General features: G+C 40.3%; 1 protein-coding gene across 8 annotated transcripts in view; it reads left to right on the forward strand.

Moving 5' to 3' along the window:
- The window catches only part of KALRN (kalirin RhoGEF kinase), a 528,299-nt gene that overhangs the window by 378,212 nt on the left and 129,851 nt on the right, over positions 1 to 20,236 (forward strand). For all 8 annotated transcript variants that reach the window (XR_008823368.1, XR_008823367.1, XM_056348127.1 and 5 more), the window contains exons 28-33: positions 565 to 657; positions 1,954 to 2,065; positions 3,811 to 4,001; positions 4,419 to 4,520; positions 5,222 to 5,364; positions 7,021 to 7,123. Coding sequence is in view for 6 of the 8 variants with exons in the window: in XM_056348127.1 (XP_056204102.1) it covers positions 565 to 657; positions 1,954 to 2,065; positions 3,811 to 4,001; positions 4,419 to 4,520; positions 5,222 to 5,364; positions 7,021 to 7,123 (744 nt within the window). In the remaining 2 variants the exon portion in view is untranslated. The remainder of the gene's footprint in view (positions 1 to 564; positions 658 to 1,953; positions 2,066 to 3,810; positions 4,002 to 4,418; positions 4,521 to 5,221; positions 5,365 to 7,020; positions 7,124 to 20,236) is intronic.

Below are 20,236 nucleotides of genomic sequence, written 5' to 3' on the forward strand. Positions count from 1 at the left end.
GGTGACAAAACAGAAGTATTCAGTGCTGTAGAAGGTATCCTAAGGTTCTCTCTCCTGGCCCCCAGGTGCCACCTGAGGATAGCATAGGTCTGTCAGCACTGTGTCACACCTGTTACTCATCTGCAGGTATTTCAGCTACCCCAGGGCTTTCAAATGGTACTGGGTCTTTATGTTTTGACAGCTAAATTACACCCTCTGCATGTAATTTAATTTAATGTCACTGCATTTTAATAGAACATTAAGACTGCTTTCAGCCTTCATAGCTAGGAGAAACCAGTTGATGTGACAGATGAGTCGTATTTAAATTGAAGCCTGTGTTGTTTACTCAGCGTAGCCTTAGCTTGACTTGCACAGGGCCCCTGCCGTTTAAGAGGCCTTGGAGGGACTCTGCAGTTTATTGCCAGCCTCTCTGAGACCACAGTTGTTTGCATGTAAGCAAAAGTAAGAGTTAAAAAACTAAACAAAGAAATTCGGAGATCCAGAGCTAAACTTAGTTGTGGGTGGTTCTGTCTGGCAGGGGGTTAAGAGTTTTCCATGATTAACTGCTGGTTTTATCTCTTCTAGGAAATTCAACAAAGACATGGACTGGCCAACTCTATCTCTTCTTATTTAATCAAGCCTGTCCAGAGGATCACAAAATATCAACTCTTACTGAAGGTACCTTAGTGAGCTGTCCAGATCAGTTCGTGCAGAGGAGTTCACAGGTGTAATGTGTTCGCTTATTCTTAAGTGGGCTGCTTTCATCCCCTGTTCCTGACCTGCAAGCTGCTGCTGAGCTGCTAGTCCTGCTTCCCGGGCCTGAGCATGGCAAAAGAGTGGGACATGAGGTTGGGTGTTTTAAAGGAAAAGGCTCACAGAAAGAAAACAAGGAACAGTAAAAAACTGATCACCTGTTTCAACTGGTGGGGTTTATTTGTGTCCAAGTAAATTTAACCCTAAAAAACAAGAACTGGGAAAGGGAAGTTGAAGGAATGACAGAGTTGTTTACTTTCTTTCTTGCTAAGTTTGTGACTGATTTTGATTAAAAGCTTCAATGACAGTGGTAATGAACTTTGAGAAGTTTTGCTAACTTTTGACTGAGACTCCTTCAGTGGTATTAGATTCTGTTTGGAAGCTAACATGTTTGTGTTTGAAAAACAGAGAAAAGCTTCATATACAAAACAAGGATGTCCAAGTAAATATTAATATTTCCCATTTAAAAAAACCCCACCTTTGTTGGTTTGTTGTAAACTGATTACGGGTTTTTGCAGTATCTCATGAGTAAGTGAATTTTAGATCTTAACCACCCACTGTTCACTTCAAAACTAGTAAACCAGAGAGGAAAAAATATCTGGGGCATAAAAGGGAAGAGTCAGATTCTAACTTTGAAAAGCTAGGACCAGATATGATCAAAGGAGTGGTATGCTGTACTAGGAAGGTACTTACTGAGTACCTTCAACATGTTAACAAATCTGTGCTTTGTGCCAGTTTTCTGAAACAACACACGGGTTTACCCTAGCCTAGAGAGTGCTGTGGGGCAGCGAGCCTGCACTGCCCAAAACATCTGCTAAAGGGAAGGCTAAAACACCCTTTCAGTCATCACCCCTTTGGTCTCCCCCTCAGGTGAATCGGACCTCCCTGCCCTGGGCACAGCACACTGCCAGCCCTGCAGGATCAGGCAGGGGTCCTGCAACACAGCTGGCACAGCTGGGCTGGCTGATGAATACAGCACAGGCATGAGCTCCAGAAATCTCCCAAGTGCACAGTCTCACTTGAGAGCACTTTGTTTTGCCTTGTTTTATAGTTATTCTCATTTGATCCCCACTACCTGTAGGCATCCACAGTGGGTTTGGATGCAGTTCAGCTTTCTTGTGTCTCCGCTAGCGAAGCGGTTGCATGTATTAAGTAACAGAACTGGATACAAAGCCAGCATGTTGGTCAGTTTGTTTACCAGTGTTCTGCATTACTTCTTAGGAACTACTGACCTGCTGCGAGGAGGGCAAAGGGGAACTCAAAGATGGTCTGGAAGTGATGCTCAGTGTCCCAAAGAAGGCCAACGATGCAATGCACGTCAGCATGCTGGAAGGTAGCAGATGGGCAGGTGGCCAGGGGAGGGGAGGGACCCGCTGACAAATGAAGCCTTCTTGTAACTTTGTGGGAAGTTAGTACAGGGTGACTGCAGCAATACTGTTGATTGATGGTAATTTTCAGACTTCGTAGCTCCTTTCTGATATTTCTCTAAAAGTCTTGGAAGAATAAAGCTATCTAGGAAGTTCTGGGGGTTTATTTATTTACGTCATGTGTGTATATGTATGTACATACACATAAGTTTGTGTAATAGCATACATAGACAATGTGTATATATACATTTTGTTGAAACATTCTTACTTCATGAAACAAAAGAACACCTCCTAAACCACTATCACTTTAGCTGCTGGCAGCTGTAATGATTATTGGATGAAAACATTTCTAAATACTATCTCAACATTTCAAAAGCAAAAGTTCTAGTTTTCTGTGTCAAAACAGCTTGTGTTTCAAAATGTTAGTATAATTATCCCAAAGATTAAAAAAAAAAAGAGAAAAAAATATTATTAAAAAGTATTTCAAAATTAAAGAAGCAAGTATTTTGATATTTTGAAAATTAAGTCTTATATTGACTTTTTGATGTGTGGAATATTTCTAAAATTTAAAAATTTTATTCTGGGCAGAATGCTTTATTGTGTCTCAAACATTTTCTTGGCCTGGGAAAACCATTTCCAGCCTGGATTGAGTCAGAACCAGGAAACAAGAAGAGTACTAAAACAGTCAAGAAAAAGGAAATGCTGCCAGTAGCTAAGCAGCACGTCAAGACCAGGCAATTAAAACTGCAGGGGGGGAAACTGACCCAGCATAGGTAGCAACACTCTAAAGGTGGTTTTAACCGTAGCGGCTGGTGAAAAGCAAGGTTTCCAAAAATAATGCCTGGATAATCTATCCCCATGAAATCACCAGCACCATGCAATAATAAAGAAGCAGGTATGACTTTGTTAGGGTAGACAAGCACTTGAACAGCTGTCTTCGTATAAAACAATATCCCTGAATATTCGGAGCAGCAACCAGGGCTATTTGCTGCTGTCTCAGGGCTATCTGGCATGAGCAATAGCAGGCTGTGCTGGTAGAGGAGCAGTCCCCAGCTCTGGAGAGAAGTGTGACCCACCATCTGCTGAGACAGCAGCTTGGAGGGCATCTTGCACTAGAGACTCCCTTTTCCCTCAAGCCTCCCAGTTACGTGGAGAGTCCTGTGATCCTCAACCATGTGAAGGCTTTTGATGTGCAGCTTGGAATATGAGAAACTCCTCCTAGAAAGCTTGTTTCAGACACCATACCAATTTGCTCTCATAGACGTCGCTCCCCCATGTCACTGCTGTGGGCTCACAGTCCGTTGAAGGCTGGGTTAAGCACACTTGAAGGCATCATGGTATTATGGGCGCTTCCAGCCATTAGGTTTCTCTGAATTCATATGGATCTGCACAAGATTTCTTGCATTGCAGTTCTCTGTACAGTAACCTCCACTGAAACCTTTATAATACTTATCTTTCAGTAATTACTACTACACTTTAGCAGCAGTCTCATTTAGTACATATGACCTATTTGCCTCTGGTGAAATAATTACATTGTTGCAGTAGGAAAAAAACATATTTTCACTGGGGCAATGGATGCCCATTAATGTTCTTTCAGAATGCGCATTAAAAAAGAGAAACACCCTTTTATTTCAAGTCCTTACTGGTCTGGCATTTCTGGGCATTACTGGTCCCAAGAACAAATACAAGCCAATGTATTTTGTGGTTTTAGGGTTTGATGAGAACCTGGACGTCCAGGGAGAGCTGATTCTTCAAGATTCCTTCCAAGTGTGGGATCCCAAGTCTCTCATTCGGAAAGGTCGTGAAAGGCATTTGTTCCTTTTTGAAATCTCTTTGGTGTTTAGCAAAGAGATCAAAGATTCTTCAGGACACACAAAATATGTTTACAAGAACAAGTTACTGGTAGGTGTGGCTGCAGAGAAAATATTCTGGGTGTTGTGTTTCTTGGAGGTAGAGGTGGGGTATGGGGGATGGCTGCCCTGTCCCCGTGCTGGGTTGGGGATACTCATGCCACCTGCAATGGCTGGCTGTGGGCCCTGCAGAGCTCATCTGGAAGCCAAGCTCGTAGTGAGTCTGCACAGGTTTATGATAGCCAGATGTGAAGGGTGGGTAAGAAATGCAAGGAGGATCACTCAAGCCATTCGCTTCCCTGCCATCCTCTGGTGATTTTCTGTTTCTTTTACCTGTGTGTAGCAAAGCAGACGAGATCTTGCTCCCCTGCCCACCCCTGTATCCCCAGTTCTCCCTACAAATGAAAGTTTTCTGGACACATGTGGCTTCATATATATGAAATCTGTCATCATCTTTCCTCCACACTAGACCTCAGAACTGGGAGTGACTGAACATGTTGAAGGAGATCCCTGTAAATTTGCTTTGTGGTCTGGACGAACACCATCCTCAGACAATAAAACAGTGCTCAAAGTAAGTCTTTTCTATTTGTTTTCTTTGCCTTTAGAGCTTCTAGTACAGGCCTTGGGAGTGCTAAATGAAAGGTCAATTTTTTCCCTCCTCATATTTGCGTGGCTTCCATGTCTGCCAGCGGGGTCATGCCTGCACCAGGAGCAATTCAGTTCTAAGGCCTCAGTATGAACCAAGACAGTGCAGTTGTGCGGCCTTGCTGAAATTGCGTCTCCTCTTGGAACCTGGGTTGAGAAGCTGCATGCTGACACAGGGCACATCTCTAGGTGTTTATCTGGAAGGTGTAATTCTCTTAGCCCTTTGCCACTGGGCTTACCAACAATCAACCTATTCCTCAAACCTCCAGAGCTGACAGCCATTTCTGTCAAGTGAGTTTTGAACGAAGAATTCCTGTTATAGTTATTTTGTCTGAGGAAATCCTTGCACTGATAATCTATTTTCCCTTTACAGAGCACGCTGTATTGCTAGCATTAAATATATTTATCCAGAGTTTAGCTGCTTTGCTGTTGCTTACCAAGTAGGTCTGGTAAAAATACCCTCAGTTCTCCTGGGGTTACCAGGTGCTCCAGCAGCTAAAACAATATAGCAGAGAGGAGAAATAGTTAATCATGCATTTTCATCAGCCAGCCACGATTCTTCTACATAGGAGGTGATATGCTGGGAATATGATAAAGAGTCTGTCTTTCTGCCTTGTGGAACTTTAGGCATCCAGTATTGAGACAAAACAGGAATGGATCAAAAATATCCGGGAAGTCATTCAAGAAAGGATTATTCATCTGAAGGGGGCTCTGAAGGAGCCAATTCAGCTCCCCAAGACACCAGCAAAGCAGCGAAACAACAGTAGAAGGTAACCTCAGTCATTCCATACAACATGAAATAACTAGCCTTTTCTCAACCTGTAGAGGAATGCAGGCAGTGTGTTGATCAGCATTGATAACATGCAGCTGTGGCCTTGCCCCAAGGCAGTGGGTTGATTGACACGGACGATGTGCAGGTGTAGCTCGTTCCTGCTAAGTGGTTAAATAGCCCTGAGGATTGTGGAGAGGGGGTTGGATGGAGGAGGAGCAGTGTGGTCTGGTTTCTGGAGGAAGGAGAAACAGCATGAACTGTAAAATATGACTGATGGCAGTAAAGTCTTGTTGCAGCCTGGTAGCTTGCTTGTGCTGCAACATCAACCAACAGCAGTGCGGTGTCTGTGTGCTTTTTACTGGATTCACTTGCTTTTTCTTACTACAGTGAAACTCAGTTTTCATTGTCTTTGTTTTTTATGTTGCCTTGGCAGAAGTAGCTAGAAAGCTTTACTGTGATATACATACAAAGGTATTTTATTTTAGTACTCCAAAGTATTATAGAGCAATGAACAGTAAACGTTCTTCAGAGTCCAAGGTTAGTTTCTTTCCCAAAGTACAATTTACTTCACATTTGAGTATTAAAAGATTTTTTTTTCCCTGTTTAGCATTTTGAATTGTTTGACAAGGAAAATCACAGCTGGTCATGACAATATATTACTACAATGGAGAATCTGTGCTTCATCATCAAATATAAACTCATTTCAGCCTGTGAAGTAATATTAATTTTTTTGTCAATTTCTTTGAATTCTGGATTAAATAGAAATTATAGAAAATCAGTTGTTCTTTTAGCTGTCATGCTGTTATTCCTAAAAGCCACCTGTAATGTGAGCATCTCTATTTCTTCATCAAGTTTTATCACTTTTTTACTTCAGGCTGTATTATAGAGGCATCCAAAGCATAAGTAACCGAAGTCACCCAGGAGACCTGTAGCAAGGCAAGGATCCAGACGTTTCTTCCTCAGGGTGTGCACCAATACAGGAGTTTTCTAGCACAAAACAGGGAGGCGTTGGGGTTTTTTTGGTTTTAGTGTTTTGTTCTTTTTTCTTTGTCCTCAAATATGTATTTTGTATTATTTAAATGTTCATATTGAGAGACCAGTAAAATTTTAGGGGAACTATATCTATACAGCAAAAGAGAAGAAAATAACCTCTAGCAGACTTATAGAGGTAGACTTGTAGAGCTCTATGCTGTATTTATGTTTGGGTATAATTTTTATGGCTTAGTATTTACATCCTGAAGATGTCATTCCTGTGAGACAAAAGAAATACCCTTTCCTTCAGTATCATCTGTAGCCTGAGCTGAATGGCTTTGGTTAAGGCAGAAATCTAATTGAAGGAAAATTTCTGCCTAACACCCTCATTACACAGTTATTTGTGAACACCAGAGCCTTTTATGCAGTAAATATGCAGGCAATGGCCATTCTGTTTCCAGCAACAACGTTGTGATTATGTGCTAATCCCAGTGCTATGGCTGAGGGTGACATAATTTTAAATTGCAAGCCACATAGCAATATGGACCACATCAGCAAAGTAATTTTAGCAGAAAGCCAGCTCTGGCACACTGACTCAGCATCCTCAAATCCACCTATAAAGTTGTGTCCATTCCAAGGTGGTGTGTTAAGCACTGTTGTTTCCCTATTATGACTTTTACAGAGATGGAGTAGATGACGCAGACAGCCAAGGAGATGGCAGCAGTCAACCTGACACTATTTCCATTGCGTCTAGGACATCACAGAACACAGTGGACAGCGATAAGGTAGGACTGAAATGTGAAAATACGCTGCAGCTGATTGCCCTCAGAAAAGTGTAAGTGAAGAGCAGAATAGAAGGCAAAATAAAGCAACTTGTCTTCTACTGAGTGAGCTGAAACTAATATTGCTCTATGCTAGGCTATTAAAAGCCAATCTGTTTCTGGTAAACAGTACTGCTGTTTTACATGGTAATTTCTCCATTGCAGCAGCTTCTTTGTGGTTAACCCACAGAGGTTGAATTGGCTTTGAAGAAACACAGCTCAGAGCAAACTTTTCTTCCCTAGTAGAACTTGCCCTGTGGGAGCCAGCTTTTGAATGAGCAAACAAATATGTTCCATATTTGCCCTCTGAGCTAAAATCAGCAGTTTGTTGGAGGAAGTACAGGTGCTTACACACCAATTAATACAGCGATACTGGGATCCTGGCTGGTATCTTGAGAGCCTGGGAGACCTATCCATTCCAGTGACTGTGATTCTGGACCCCTCTCCTCGCGGACATATGGTGGAGCATATGGATGGCCCCGAGATGCACTAGATTCTGTTGGAATGCTGCACACTATCAGCACGTATGTACTTGTCAGTTTACTTGTCAGATGATCTGAATCCAAATTCCCAGCTCCACTAGAATGCTTGACTTGGATTTGTCTCCCTGATACCTCCAGCTGCAATCTCCAGCTGAATTAGCAGTTGCTGGTAGGAGTAAATGGGCTGTTAGTAATAATTTACCTTAGCTATGCTGATGAAGTTTGTCATATCCACTGAGAGAATGTTCATATTCTTTTCACGTGTTGTTTTGAAATCATATGTAATTTGCAAAAGGATGAATTCTGCAGTACCATTATGGATTTATCTGTTTGTCAGGGCTTTAATTATGCTGCCATGTACACAAGGTAGAAGGGTGTCTTCACAAAATCAGAGTTCAAGTTTGCAATTGTAAAGTTCACAAGTAAGGTTCAGTGCAGACGTTACTTTGAAAGTTATTTTATTCTGGACTCAGAAATAGGATTTAATTGTAAATAAATTACCTTTGTATAGACCACCTGTTGTATTTATCTTAAAGGCATGTCCCTGTGCTTTTGCATTTTTGACCAATAATGTGCATTAGAAAAGTATTAATCCTCACAATCCACAGGCCACTGTAATGTATGCAAATACTTTGCCCGATGTTGAAGGAGTGTTTTCTTATGTCTTCAATCCACATGGACTTGTTTTCATGTTTTGCACATTTATCATTCCTGAGAAAGGCCCTGACTTGGTAGCGTGCTTGAGCTCATGCTTAATTTTAAACATTTGCATAAGCTTTACTCATTTGCCCCAAGCCCATTGACTCAGTTGCATGAATTTTGGCAGACAGGCAAGGTCTAGGTAAGATGCTCCATATTGTATGCTGTAGCTGCATACAAAGATCTATAGTACCAACAGAACAGGAAACTATCAGGCTGTACCCTGAAAGACAGATCATCATGACAACAGTTGGTTTAAGGATGTGAGATGGGAAAAGGTTGTAGGAATTTCTATCCAAAACCTTGTTGGAACTGAATGGTGAATGTGTATGAGAGAAATTGAGCACCATACAGTATAGGGAAAAAAATGTTAACACTGGGGAAAAGCAAAATCAGTTCTTGGGTTGTGTCATGTTTTTTACTTTAAAGTGGATAGGTTCACTTACTGACTCAAGGTTATCTGTGTGTTCATGTGTCCTTACATACATTTAATGAATAGAAACAAATTCCAGTGTACAGTTAAAGCTTAAATATACTTGTATGTGCTTTATTGAATCTGAGCAACTAGTGTGTCATCCTTAGAGGGAGTTCCTGCGGAACAGTTTCCTTATTGTCACTGATGCTAATGCCAGAATACTGTGGAGAATTTAGCCCCCAGAATGCTGCATTACTCTGTCTTTGCTCCGAGGGAAATTAACTCCCTGCATCGCTTTATAGTTCTCTATCGGTTTTTCTACACATTACCCAAATTAATGACAGATAGAGCTGTGTTTCTCACTTCCCATTGGAGCAGCACGGAGGCACACCTGCGTTCAGTCTCAGTTCAAACATCAGTTCGTGTGCTGCTTGCACAAAGCCCTTAGCACATGTTAGCATCTGCTGCGAGGGGATCCCAAGGCTGTGCAAGGACCCAAGACAAAACTCCTGGTGGTGACATTGTACACATGGGAACAATTCACTATCATTCCAAGTTATTTTACTCTCCAACTTTAAAATGTGATTTTTTTCCTCCAGGGTGTAGGTGAGCTTATCTTCTAGGATGATCTGAGTACATCTTGTTGAACTGGGAAGATTTATCTTCTCACATAGACAGGTACTGCATTATTGGCACGGGAAGACTGTACCATGTCATGCTCTCAAGTTAAGGTTTCTTGACAGAGTTGATAGTGCTCAGTAAACATTGTAAGATACATGTTAAAATTAACTCATGGGGTATTGATAACGGCACTGATAGGTAATGTGTTCAGCAAATAATGGTTTCCCTGCCTATTTAACTCCAGCGTAGTCAGCAGAGTTACTCCCAGGAGTTCAGATGCAGGCTCTGAATTTTTTCACAGCTGGAACCTCTGTGGGTGACCTCTCCGTGTGCCCCAGTGAGATCTTCATCTTGAGGAGCCAAGAGCAAGTGCTCCTACCTCTGAAAACTCTGGCTGTTCACAGCAGCCTCATTTACAAACACATGCAAAGAGCTTTGCAGTGCTAACATGCCAGTATGGCAGCAGATTAATCCTGCACTGGGACCATCGATGTATTAACTCAGTGCCAGAAACAATTCTCAAGTAACATTCAAGAGTTGATATTACTCTCTGAAGGCAAAAGATTTCAAAGATTTAGCTGGTGTACTTTGCCCTTTCCCTAAATCTTGCTATTATGCCCGAGGATCACCTAACGCATTAGTCGGATGTTCAGACAAAAATGCCAAACAACCTTTTAGACAAAGAAAACCACAACCTCTCAAAGATTCCCATTTCAAGTAGCACTTCTGCTTAATAACACTCCTTGTGCCTCAAGTCATCCGTATTTCTTTCAACCTGTTTGTGAGCCAGCTCCTTCTGGGCTTCAAGTAACGATTTCTGTCTCCTCTCGGGATAGCACAGCCCTAGAGCAAAGCTTTACCTTTGCATTTCAAACCCCTAAAAAGGCAGGAGATTTTTTGTTGTTAAGTGGGAAAGAGATAACATTACTGTAAATTCAGCAAGGATTTGGCTTTCTCTCGAGACATCTGAACCTAGCCATAACATTCGTCAGGGGGAGCGTTCCGTGCAGAGGACAGAGCACTTGACTGAGGGCCAGAAAAGCTGAGTCCTAGTTCTGCTCTGTCACTCATGTGTTGGATGCCATCACAAATTACATCTGATGGCACATTGTGCTTGTCTCTTTTTCTGTTTCTTTTTTTTGATTAGGAATTTGGTGGGGAGACAGAAATTCTTGAAAATATTACATTTGTGCATTAATTATAATATTGTCCTGTGTTGTCCCAACACAGAATACAGAACCAAATACAGAGCTAGTTTTGTATATGGATGGGAATTCACAGCAATCTTTATGGTAGCAATCTCTGCTTTGACAATATTCTTAATTACATGCCTGGCTCCAGAAGTGTTACTAAGTCTTTAAATATTCAGGCTTTCCTGGCTGCAGACAGTGGTCAGGTGATTATATGAGACTCTTCAGATTAAAAAAGAGAATTGTCCAAGTCTGCTCAAAAAAAAAAAAAAAAAAAAAAAAAAGAGAGAGATTACTCCTTTTAAATTAAATACCTGTTCAAGCAGCTTCTTATATCTGGATCTTAGTCCTTAATATCTTTAATTTTCTTGGGTTTTTTTCTCTCAAAAATATATAAGGCAATTATCCTGGGATTCAAACATTTCATTTTTATTAAATACTGTATAGTAGAAACACAGACTTTAAGGGCTGTAGGTCTGCATCTTTATAAAAGGAAATAAAGAGAGAATATATAAAAATGTTTATTTTTATATCTGCAATCTGTAACCTAAATTATTTCATATACAGAAAAAGAATTATTTGGGTTGTCCTTGGGTATTATATAAGTATTATATAGAGGGGGAAAAATGGGTTCATGAACTGCACTCACTGCTAAAGACTCAGTAGATGATGAATACTATTACAGTAAGTGTAATCCCCATTGAGCATCCAAGTCAGGTTCTAGGTACCCTACTATACAGAATTTCTTCATCCTTTTTCAAAAGGCAAAGTAGACAGCTTTTTTTCTATACAGTAAGCCCTCTTCAGCATGCTATCTAAAAACCTCTCCTTAGAGAGAAATATTTGCCCTATTCAATTCACAGCAGACAGGATTTCAGTCTTTATATTTGGATTCAAAGCATTGGAGAATTGTGTCAAGAAAGCGCTAGCATGCAGGGCATTCTCATTTGTTAAGCCCATTGATCCATTGGCTTGTAAAACAGCTGTTTCTGGTGATACTGGTCCATCTCCTAATGGCTTTTTTTGTTGGCTTTTGCAGAATGCTGAGGAGAGCAGCTCTCATTTCCTCCTGTTGTTTTTGGATGTGAAAAAAAGCTCTGAAATGATAACAGAAAAGTTTTTAATCTCTAAAAATAAACATACACTACATACTTTTATCTTTTCCAGTAGAAACTGGACTCAGCTCATCTTCCAGCAGTCATGAGACTAAGATCTTGACCTCTTCCACATCAGTGGTGATATATAAAATCTAGCAATAATAATTTTTCTAATTGCAGGTAATTGGTATAAGAAGGAAGATTTTAGAATTAAGTTAACTAGGGGTGGATTCTCTTTTCTTGAAAGGCTTCTAAGCAAGGTAGAATACTTTTTCCCTGTGATGTTGTTACTGAAACAGAAGTTAGGATCTGATGCAGGAAGTACTGCTTCAGATTCTTCTTTAGGAAGAATTCTCAGTTCCTTGGAAGTTTTCTTTCCATGTGGCACAGATACCAGGAGTGCACTTTCTTCCTTGACGCTACTAATCAATTTGGGTTTGAACTCCATGAAGGTGTGCACCAATATGCTGCACGTTTTTCTAAATCTGTAGTGTTTCCTTAAACTATTACCTAGTGTTAGTATGTGCTGATAAAAAAAAAAAAAAAAAAAAAAAAAACAAATGGAAAAACCCACTCATTCAATAGAAAAGGAAACTTGTTCTGTTACATACCTCACAAGGAGGACATAAGGAAAATTACTATGTTTATTAGATGCCACCATCAACATATACAACACAAAGTGGTCAAAATCATTGCTTCCCAGCACAAATTAATCTGGAAACTAAGCATTGAAATTAGAGTGTCTAAAACCACAGTTGAAAAACCAAAGATCCTACTCTGTCGTGGCAGCTTATAACGAAATGAAACATGTTAAGGTGAGTTGACGAACGCTCCCTTCTCTGAAACTGTCGATCCCAGAAGCTGAAGTTCAGCCACTTGCTTCCAGCAGTGGAGTTGGAAACCTGACCACACCAAGTAGGGAGCTCCTGGTTCCTGATGGCTGGCATCATTCCCTAAATGTCACTGGAGGAAAAGTCTTTAAAGTCTTTTCCCTCACACTAGTGTAAAGCTGACCTAACAGCCCTGTGCAGTGCATGCCCCGCTATCCCTGTCACAGGACACAGATCCTGCAAATAAAAAGGGTGTTTCCATGTGGTTTGTGTTGACATGGAGGCATAGGCATTGCAGAGTAGGAACTAGTTGCAAATTTCTATTTACACATGAGCTCAGCTCTCTAGGCACTTGAAAGTGGAAGTAGCCCCTTGGAGCACGCTGGTACTGGGACCATGATCCTTGCTACTGCCAGCATTGCACAGCAGCTCTGCCTGTGTCATACAGCTGATCCCACCAGAGATGTCTCTGATCTTGGTGCTCTGTGCTCTCAGACTGGCCTGGAATCAGCAGCAAGCCTAAAGCTCCTCTCAAAGGTGGAATGACTTGGAAAAGTTTGATTAAAGAAATGCTACAAAATAATGAAATAATAATAATCTTTCAATGAAAATCCCCTTGAAATAAGAATACCAAGATAAAAAAAAAATTAAAAATGTATGTCAATATGAGACATTACTTTATCAAATACAGAAAATACAGACCTGGGATAAAAATGAGAGAGATCCCCATTTCCAGAGAGGGAATTAAAGGCATGGAGAAATTAAAAACAATACCGTAAGGCAGATGTATATGTTATTCTGCTAACAATAGTACTCTTGCTGATACAGAGCTGACCAGTTCATTTCTACTTAGTTTCTTAGCAAGGTAACTGATATACCAAGCAGAACTAAAAACTATATAGCAGATCTCTGTCTCTCTTCAATGCTGTTGTTTCTCTTCAGTGCTATTAAAGTATTCTCTAGTTATATACTTTACTTTCCCAAATATATTTTTTTTGGTGGTGTTGTTTTGAACCCCTGTTACTAGGGGTTTTTTAATCATCTTTATTCTCTTACAAAATTTTTATAGAGGTAGTGATCCAAGCCCTCTATCCCTCTGGCATCATTACGGCAAAATGTTTGCATCCCATGAGCTGAGTTTTGGCCTTTTCCGCCTCTGCCAGTGAGTTCTGTATTGAGCCATGTGCAAGAGACACACTTCTATTGCACTGCTGGAGGAACTTCAAGGGAGGAGAGCTGTTGCATCCCAGCAGTGCTTGTATGTGGTCAAGCCATGTAGCACTACGGACTGGAGTCTATCCAGTACCTGAGCAGTGGGATTGCACTGAATAGAAAACGCCCGTAAGTGGGAAGTCACCCTGGCAACGTTGCTCTATGTTGTAGCTGATACGAAGGAAGCTGGAAGGTCGGATGTAAACTCTGACTATGGCAGAGCTAAGGGAGAGCATGATCATGGGAATATGGAGTAGGTGGTAAAGCAGGTAGTTGCTTAAATACCAAATCTGGATTATTTCTTTAGAAATCTTCCTGTTTTCTAGAGCATTGTGAAAGATGATGCATATAGAGTTGCCTACCAGGTAAGGCTGGGCATTGACTTGAAGAGATTTCTTCCTTCCTCCAACCTATATATTTTACTCTCTGTAAATTAGATTAGATTTAACAACTGAATTTCTAAAGGGCAAAGGAAGGGGTTGATTTGGTCTCGTTTATGTAAGTATTGTTGTGGCTATTCTGCACTGATCCTGCCCAGGCAAGTGATGTGCCAAATTCAGCAGTGCACGGTCTGGAATGCTGCTCCCTTATAGTGACTGATGAATTATGGTACCACAAGCAAAATTAAATTTATGTAATAGAAAATGGCTGCTGACTCTTAAGTGAATTTTCCCTGTGAAGGTATGATAAAGAAGAGTGAATTATGACCCCAGAGGATATATTTCTATTGCTTGAATGCTACCTAGCATTAGTGCTGTTGTCACACTGAGTTCTTACTGCCCTCACTTGTGGAAGAGGGAGGACATGATAGCTAGCAAAGGAAAACCTGGCATAAAACATTTTGGCACTTTAATTAGCCCTCTTGAGTGCTCACTAGCTCTAGGTTGTTAACTTTTTCCCAGATACTGTCATGTTGTAGCAAAATGTTTATTTTATCAAGGAAATAAATTGTTCAGCCAGGAGTTGACATCTCTCTCTCTTTCTGTCTCTCTCATGGTAGTTTCTTAAAATTTCCCTTAGGCTTCGGGAGACTGCCTCTCAACTGCTGCTCTGAATCTTGGCTAGGACCCCTGTAAATGCAAAGGACCCTCTTCCCTCGGAAAAATACAGAAATATATGTACCTTTTTTTTGCTGTGAATGGTTTCCTGAAACTGAGGTCACTGAGGTGACACTTGGACCTGATAAAAGAAGACTGTTTTATCTCTGCTGGCAGTGCCTCCTTTTACATTAATTTGCCTTTCTAATTATTCATGCTCAGTAATATTACTGTGGCACTTTTCCTTGTTTCTCTTTCCTAAGTATAAGTAAGGACTTTCTCTTTGGTTCCTGTATTTCTTATCAGGAAAGCAGCACTGCCAGCATCATGAAATGTTCCAGCTTTTGAATTGCAGGGCTGTACTTGCCTACCTCCTTTGAGTTTTTTCAAGTTTTGGGGGAAAACATACAAACTTGAGGCTCGTGGAATGAGATATAACACACAAAAATAGGCAAGGTTTAAATTACATCTTTAGATTTCCAAATGAGGTCATGATATGACTGAAATGCTATGTGCGCTTTATTTAATTCATTGTGCAAAGTTGCATGGGCACTCACAGAAAACTGTGAACCCCAGAGGTGATCCATGGTTAAAACAAAAATGGATGAATATCTGGAAACACGGAACACCTATGTCCATGGAGATAGAAATCATATTACTCATTAAGTAATATTCCCAGGAAACAGCTTGATAAAAGGCACACATGAAATTTGCCGTGCATTTTAAATATCTCAGCTGGGATTACTGAACCATCCCTTGCTCAGAGAGTCAGTGCTAGGCCTATAGTATAACTTAATCTTTGGGTTTAGGACTTGGATGATAGATCTCACATTGCCTTTTTTATCTGTACGCTGGTCACTATGCCTTGTAGCTTTACAGGAATTTAGCTACCTGCCATCGGCAGGCGGAAACAGTTGACAGCTCTTTTTTTGGATTTATAATGCATGTAGTGCAGGATCTCCAGTTCCATAGCACAGGTATTAATACTGGCACCGCCTACAACACAAATCTGCCAGAACAATTCTGGGGCCTTTGACCTTTTTATCCTCTGATAACTTTTCAGAAAATGGACTTTGGTCTTCCCTGGATTGGAACCATATTTCAAAACAAGGGAAAAAGTGATTCTTACCAACCTTGGTTTTCAACCAGGTTTAATCTTGGCTTGAATTATGTGTGTTATCTGTCTTCTCCAGCACCCATTTCTAAATGTAACAAGTAGATGGTCAAGAGATTTACCTTTGAGAAGTGACCTGTCGAGGGTGCAAGTGCTGCTTAGAGTAGGGACATGTGCTTTCCCTTCTTGCGAGCGAGTATTTGTTGCAGCTGTGGGTGGAGGTAGCTCTAAAGACAGGCTGTCTTGTTTCAAAGAGCTTTCTGAGAAAGGGTGCATGTGTTCTTTTGAAAAACAAAATTAAGACATGAGCAGCTGCTTTTAAAATATGACCCTTGTTGGAAGCACTTGCAAACTTCAAAGTGATTGCTCGGGGAACTTTCTCTTAAGTCCTTACCATGTAGTGGAGACTTGTCCAGTTCTTATTGTACTGTATGGATAGACAGTTTCCCCCCACAGCTACCTAAGAGATGATGACAATGGATGGGTTTCACCAAAGGCCCCCTTTTTTTATCCAGTAGTTGAATTTTAGCAAGAAATCTCCCAGAGACTGGAGTGTTTCACACGACCTTAGCTTAATCACTGTGGAAATTTAGCAAAGCCAAACCAAAGGACATGACGTGGCACAAGCTTTGCAGGGGCTTCTTCCTTTCTCACCTCAAAGGACATTTAAAGTATATATGAATAGTGTCAGATTTTTAGTTATATGATATAAAAAAGTTTTAATCCAAATGTCATTTTCTCTAATGGGCCTAACAGGCTGACTATAGAGAGTTCCTGACTATGGAGAGTTTGCTGGCTGTGGAGCAGCCTGTAGTTTCATTTGATGGACGAAAATGAATGAATATCTGGAAACGTGGAACACCTGTAGTGACCATGGAGATAGAAATGATATTGCTCATTGGGTAATATTCCCAGGAAACACCTTCATAAAAGGCACACATGAAATTTGCCATGCATCTCAAATATCTCAACTGGGATTACTGAAAGTGCCATTTAGCTTTAGTGGGACCTCTGCTCTCAGAATGCTTGGACACAATTCTGTCCCCGAAGGAAATACATTCCTCTGGTGTCTGTGAAGGGTAGCTAGTCAGCACTCACAGGTTTGTTTCTAGACCAGTGCAGAAGCAGCAGATATTTGCTTAATACCTCTCCCAGGTTTTATTTGTAGTCATAAATAACTGCAGATATGAATTCAGTTGGGTGATGGGATGCTGAGAAGAGATCCAGCTGAAAGTCCCTGCAAGTGCAGTCCTAGGAAAAGAGATTCTTCAGAGATTTCTCTTCAGCATTTTCCTCCATGCATAACTAGCAGTTACACCCGGGGCAGATAAAGTATGCTTTACTTCTTTTATAAAGTACATTCTTTTGTAAATTATCATTTCTCTTGTTATCCATTTCATAAAGAGCATTTGTTATTGATTTTTATAGATTTTTTTTTCATTTAGGAAATCAGGATCAGCATTCAGTAGCTTTCAGTCGTCTTCTTAGATCATTTCAATCTAATGCATGTTTTTGATGGGAAAAAAGTAAATCAGTAATATTTGAAAATGTAAGTCCCTCTTTGATAAAACTAGTGTATAGGACTCCTTCAGGCTGAAGATCTCCTGAGAACATTGTAGCTATGAATGCCAAGGGTCAACATACTCACGTGAGGGTATTCAAATTTAATTTCTGTGGCAGCCCAGTTGATATCTCCTTTCTATTCCTGTAAGCAGTGTGAAAATCAGATTCTGTACTAATGTGTTGATGAACACATTCCCATTACAGGTGCAAGGCACACAGCTAAAGGTCATCTTAGTTGATTTGTATCCTAAATTCACTGCAAGTGTGGTATCTGTCAGTCACAAGACACTGAGGAACATGTGATCCTGCTTAGATGGGATGGCCGTAATTTTAAAGTCTGCAGGAATGAGATGCAGAATTCTGCCCTTGTAAAGCTGGTTGAAACTCAGCTGTGGACTACACTATCACATCAAACGAGAGGAAATAAAATCATGCTCCATATCAATAATTCTATATTACCAAACAAAACAAAAAAAAGAAGTGTTTTAATGCCTGCTGTGAAGAAAGAGGATGTTTAAGTTATGAGGATGTTTAAATAAATCAGTTTCATGCAATCAAAATAAGAAGGAAGGAAGTGCAGTAAAATCCTTATCTTTCCTTCAAAGACATCACCAACCCAAGGCATTTTAAAATAGAATGATTCAAATAAATAATTGATTTGCACAGAAGAATTAAAGGATATTCTGGGTTTTAGCTCTAAACAGAGACCAGCTGTCGTTTGACTTTTATACATGTGCTGTGGTTTTCAGAGAATCAGGTGTCAAAGATTTGTTGCCATTTATGTTATATTAGAAACTGAGCTGGACCTCAGATTGCAGAGGAGCTTCTAGGTCTGAATTGATCTTTGACTTAATTAGAAACAGTTTAAATTAATTCATGTTAGTCAAAAATAGTATTTTTTCCAGCAAGATTCCATCTGTAATGTTTAGACAAAAATACTTGTATTAAGAGATCAAGTGGCTGAGTTCCTTTTTCCTCTAAGTACATGCTAATGAGAGTGCAAGCTGAACTGTAAGTCGTTAAAGGCCATTTCCTCATTATTGCTTATCAAAATTAACATTCAGCGACCTGTAAATTATTTACTAATTCCTCCCTTTCTCCTCATGAACAATTCCTTTTCACTTTTGTTCTTGCACTTACTGCACAGCATAGAATGACTGCGGGGCTGTGACACTGATGTTTGCAGATGGATTCTGTGGCAGTGATTCCTCGGGCTGCCTTCAGACTTAATTGCTTTGCCACATCTAATGAGAGTACATGGGCACTTGGCAAGACCTACACCCTGAAAGGTCCGAGCACCACTTTTTAAACAAGCCCGCTCAAGGCATGAAATAGATACTCCTGCCTCAGGGTCATGCAGCTTTTGCAGATTTGTCTGTTGATAGAAGGGAAAAAAGTGTTAATTAGAAGTGGGTAGATTACGTGGTCCTCCCAAAATGAGGACATAAATAGGAAGTCTCAATCAGTATTCTGGGTTTGTCTCTGTAGCCGTTCTTGAGCCAGGCACTAGATCATCTAAAGTGTTAGGCTTAGAAAGAAAGGAGCAAGCAGGATTCAGAACTTGTTTTAAAGAGGTTTTGTGTTGTTTTTTTTATTTCATCTCAAGTTCTACCTTCCATGTTGTCATTAAGCAAGAAGCTGTTCCTCCTCTAAAACTGATCATTCCCCTCCTGTTCTCAAAGAACTTGAGTTCATATTTACTTATCCTGTGGTCGTGTTTTGTGTTGTTTCTGAGGTTTCAGTCTGGTGATTACAGAATGTTTGTTTGATTTGGCTGTACAATATCAAATATATCCCTCTGGAGGAACAATATGTTTTCTTGTTGTCATAGATATTTTTTTTTCCTTTTAGAATTCATCATTTTTGTGTGGTTAATGCTTATTAGCTGTAAAGTGCCAGGTTTGTTCAAGAAATTTAGAAATCCTTGGAACAGTATGGTTCCAGCTATAAAGGGCATACAGGGATAACAGAATAACTGTCTGGAAAGGAAGAAAAGTTTAAGTGAGATCAGAAATAAACGTTAAGATCAAGTCTTTGAGCAACACTTTCAAGTTGATTGATCAAGGACATTAAAGGACATTGGAGATCATCCAAGTTCAAAGTCAGTATTAGCAACAGGTTTTATATTGGAAAAAAAAACTGTGTGTGAAGAAGGGGGACAAAGGGAAACAGTTGCAAATTCCCTTTTTCTTCGTATAGAGGATCAAGTCAGAAAAACACAAATCACAAACAATATTTATAAGAATACCTTTAATTCAGGAGTGGAGGGTTGTACTAGTGTGCAGTAGCTGTTAAGCAGGTGTTCAGATTCTGTTGAAGAGCCCTTTCTTTCATCAAGGGTGTGTATATATATATATATTTGTATGCAGCACAGCCACTGCTGCCTTGAATCTAGTCTGAGTTAGACAACCGGTTGATGATGCTAGGTGTGCTGGTGGTCTTGTCCAGATTTGGCTGACTCTTGGTGTGCTGAATTTATCAGTTCCTGGGGATTCAGCAAGACTGCTTGTCTCCAGAGCTGATCTGTTCTTGGGAGAATTTCATAACCTACTGTCTCAGCTCATACTTTTCCTCTCTTCAGCTTGCTGTGTGCTGGTAACCATTTCTGCATCCAAACCTGTATGTAAAACCTATGTAAAACTCATTCACACATTCTCATGTGGAAGAGGCCTTTATGGCACGGCCACATAAAAAGTGCAATGCCTGATTATGAGCAAAAGGGAGCAGACAGTGAGTTAATTGATTTTAACTCTTCGAGCATCTACCTCATTCTTTCTGTGCTGCCTGGTCAAGTACAGCTTCGAGCATGGAAAACCA

Source organism: Falco biarmicus, chromosome 8 (assembly GCF_023638135.1).
Source record: "Falco biarmicus isolate bFalBia1 chromosome 8, bFalBia1.pri, whole genome shotgun sequence".
NCBI lineage: Eukaryota > Metazoa > Chordata > Aves > Falconiformes > Falconidae > Falco > Falco biarmicus.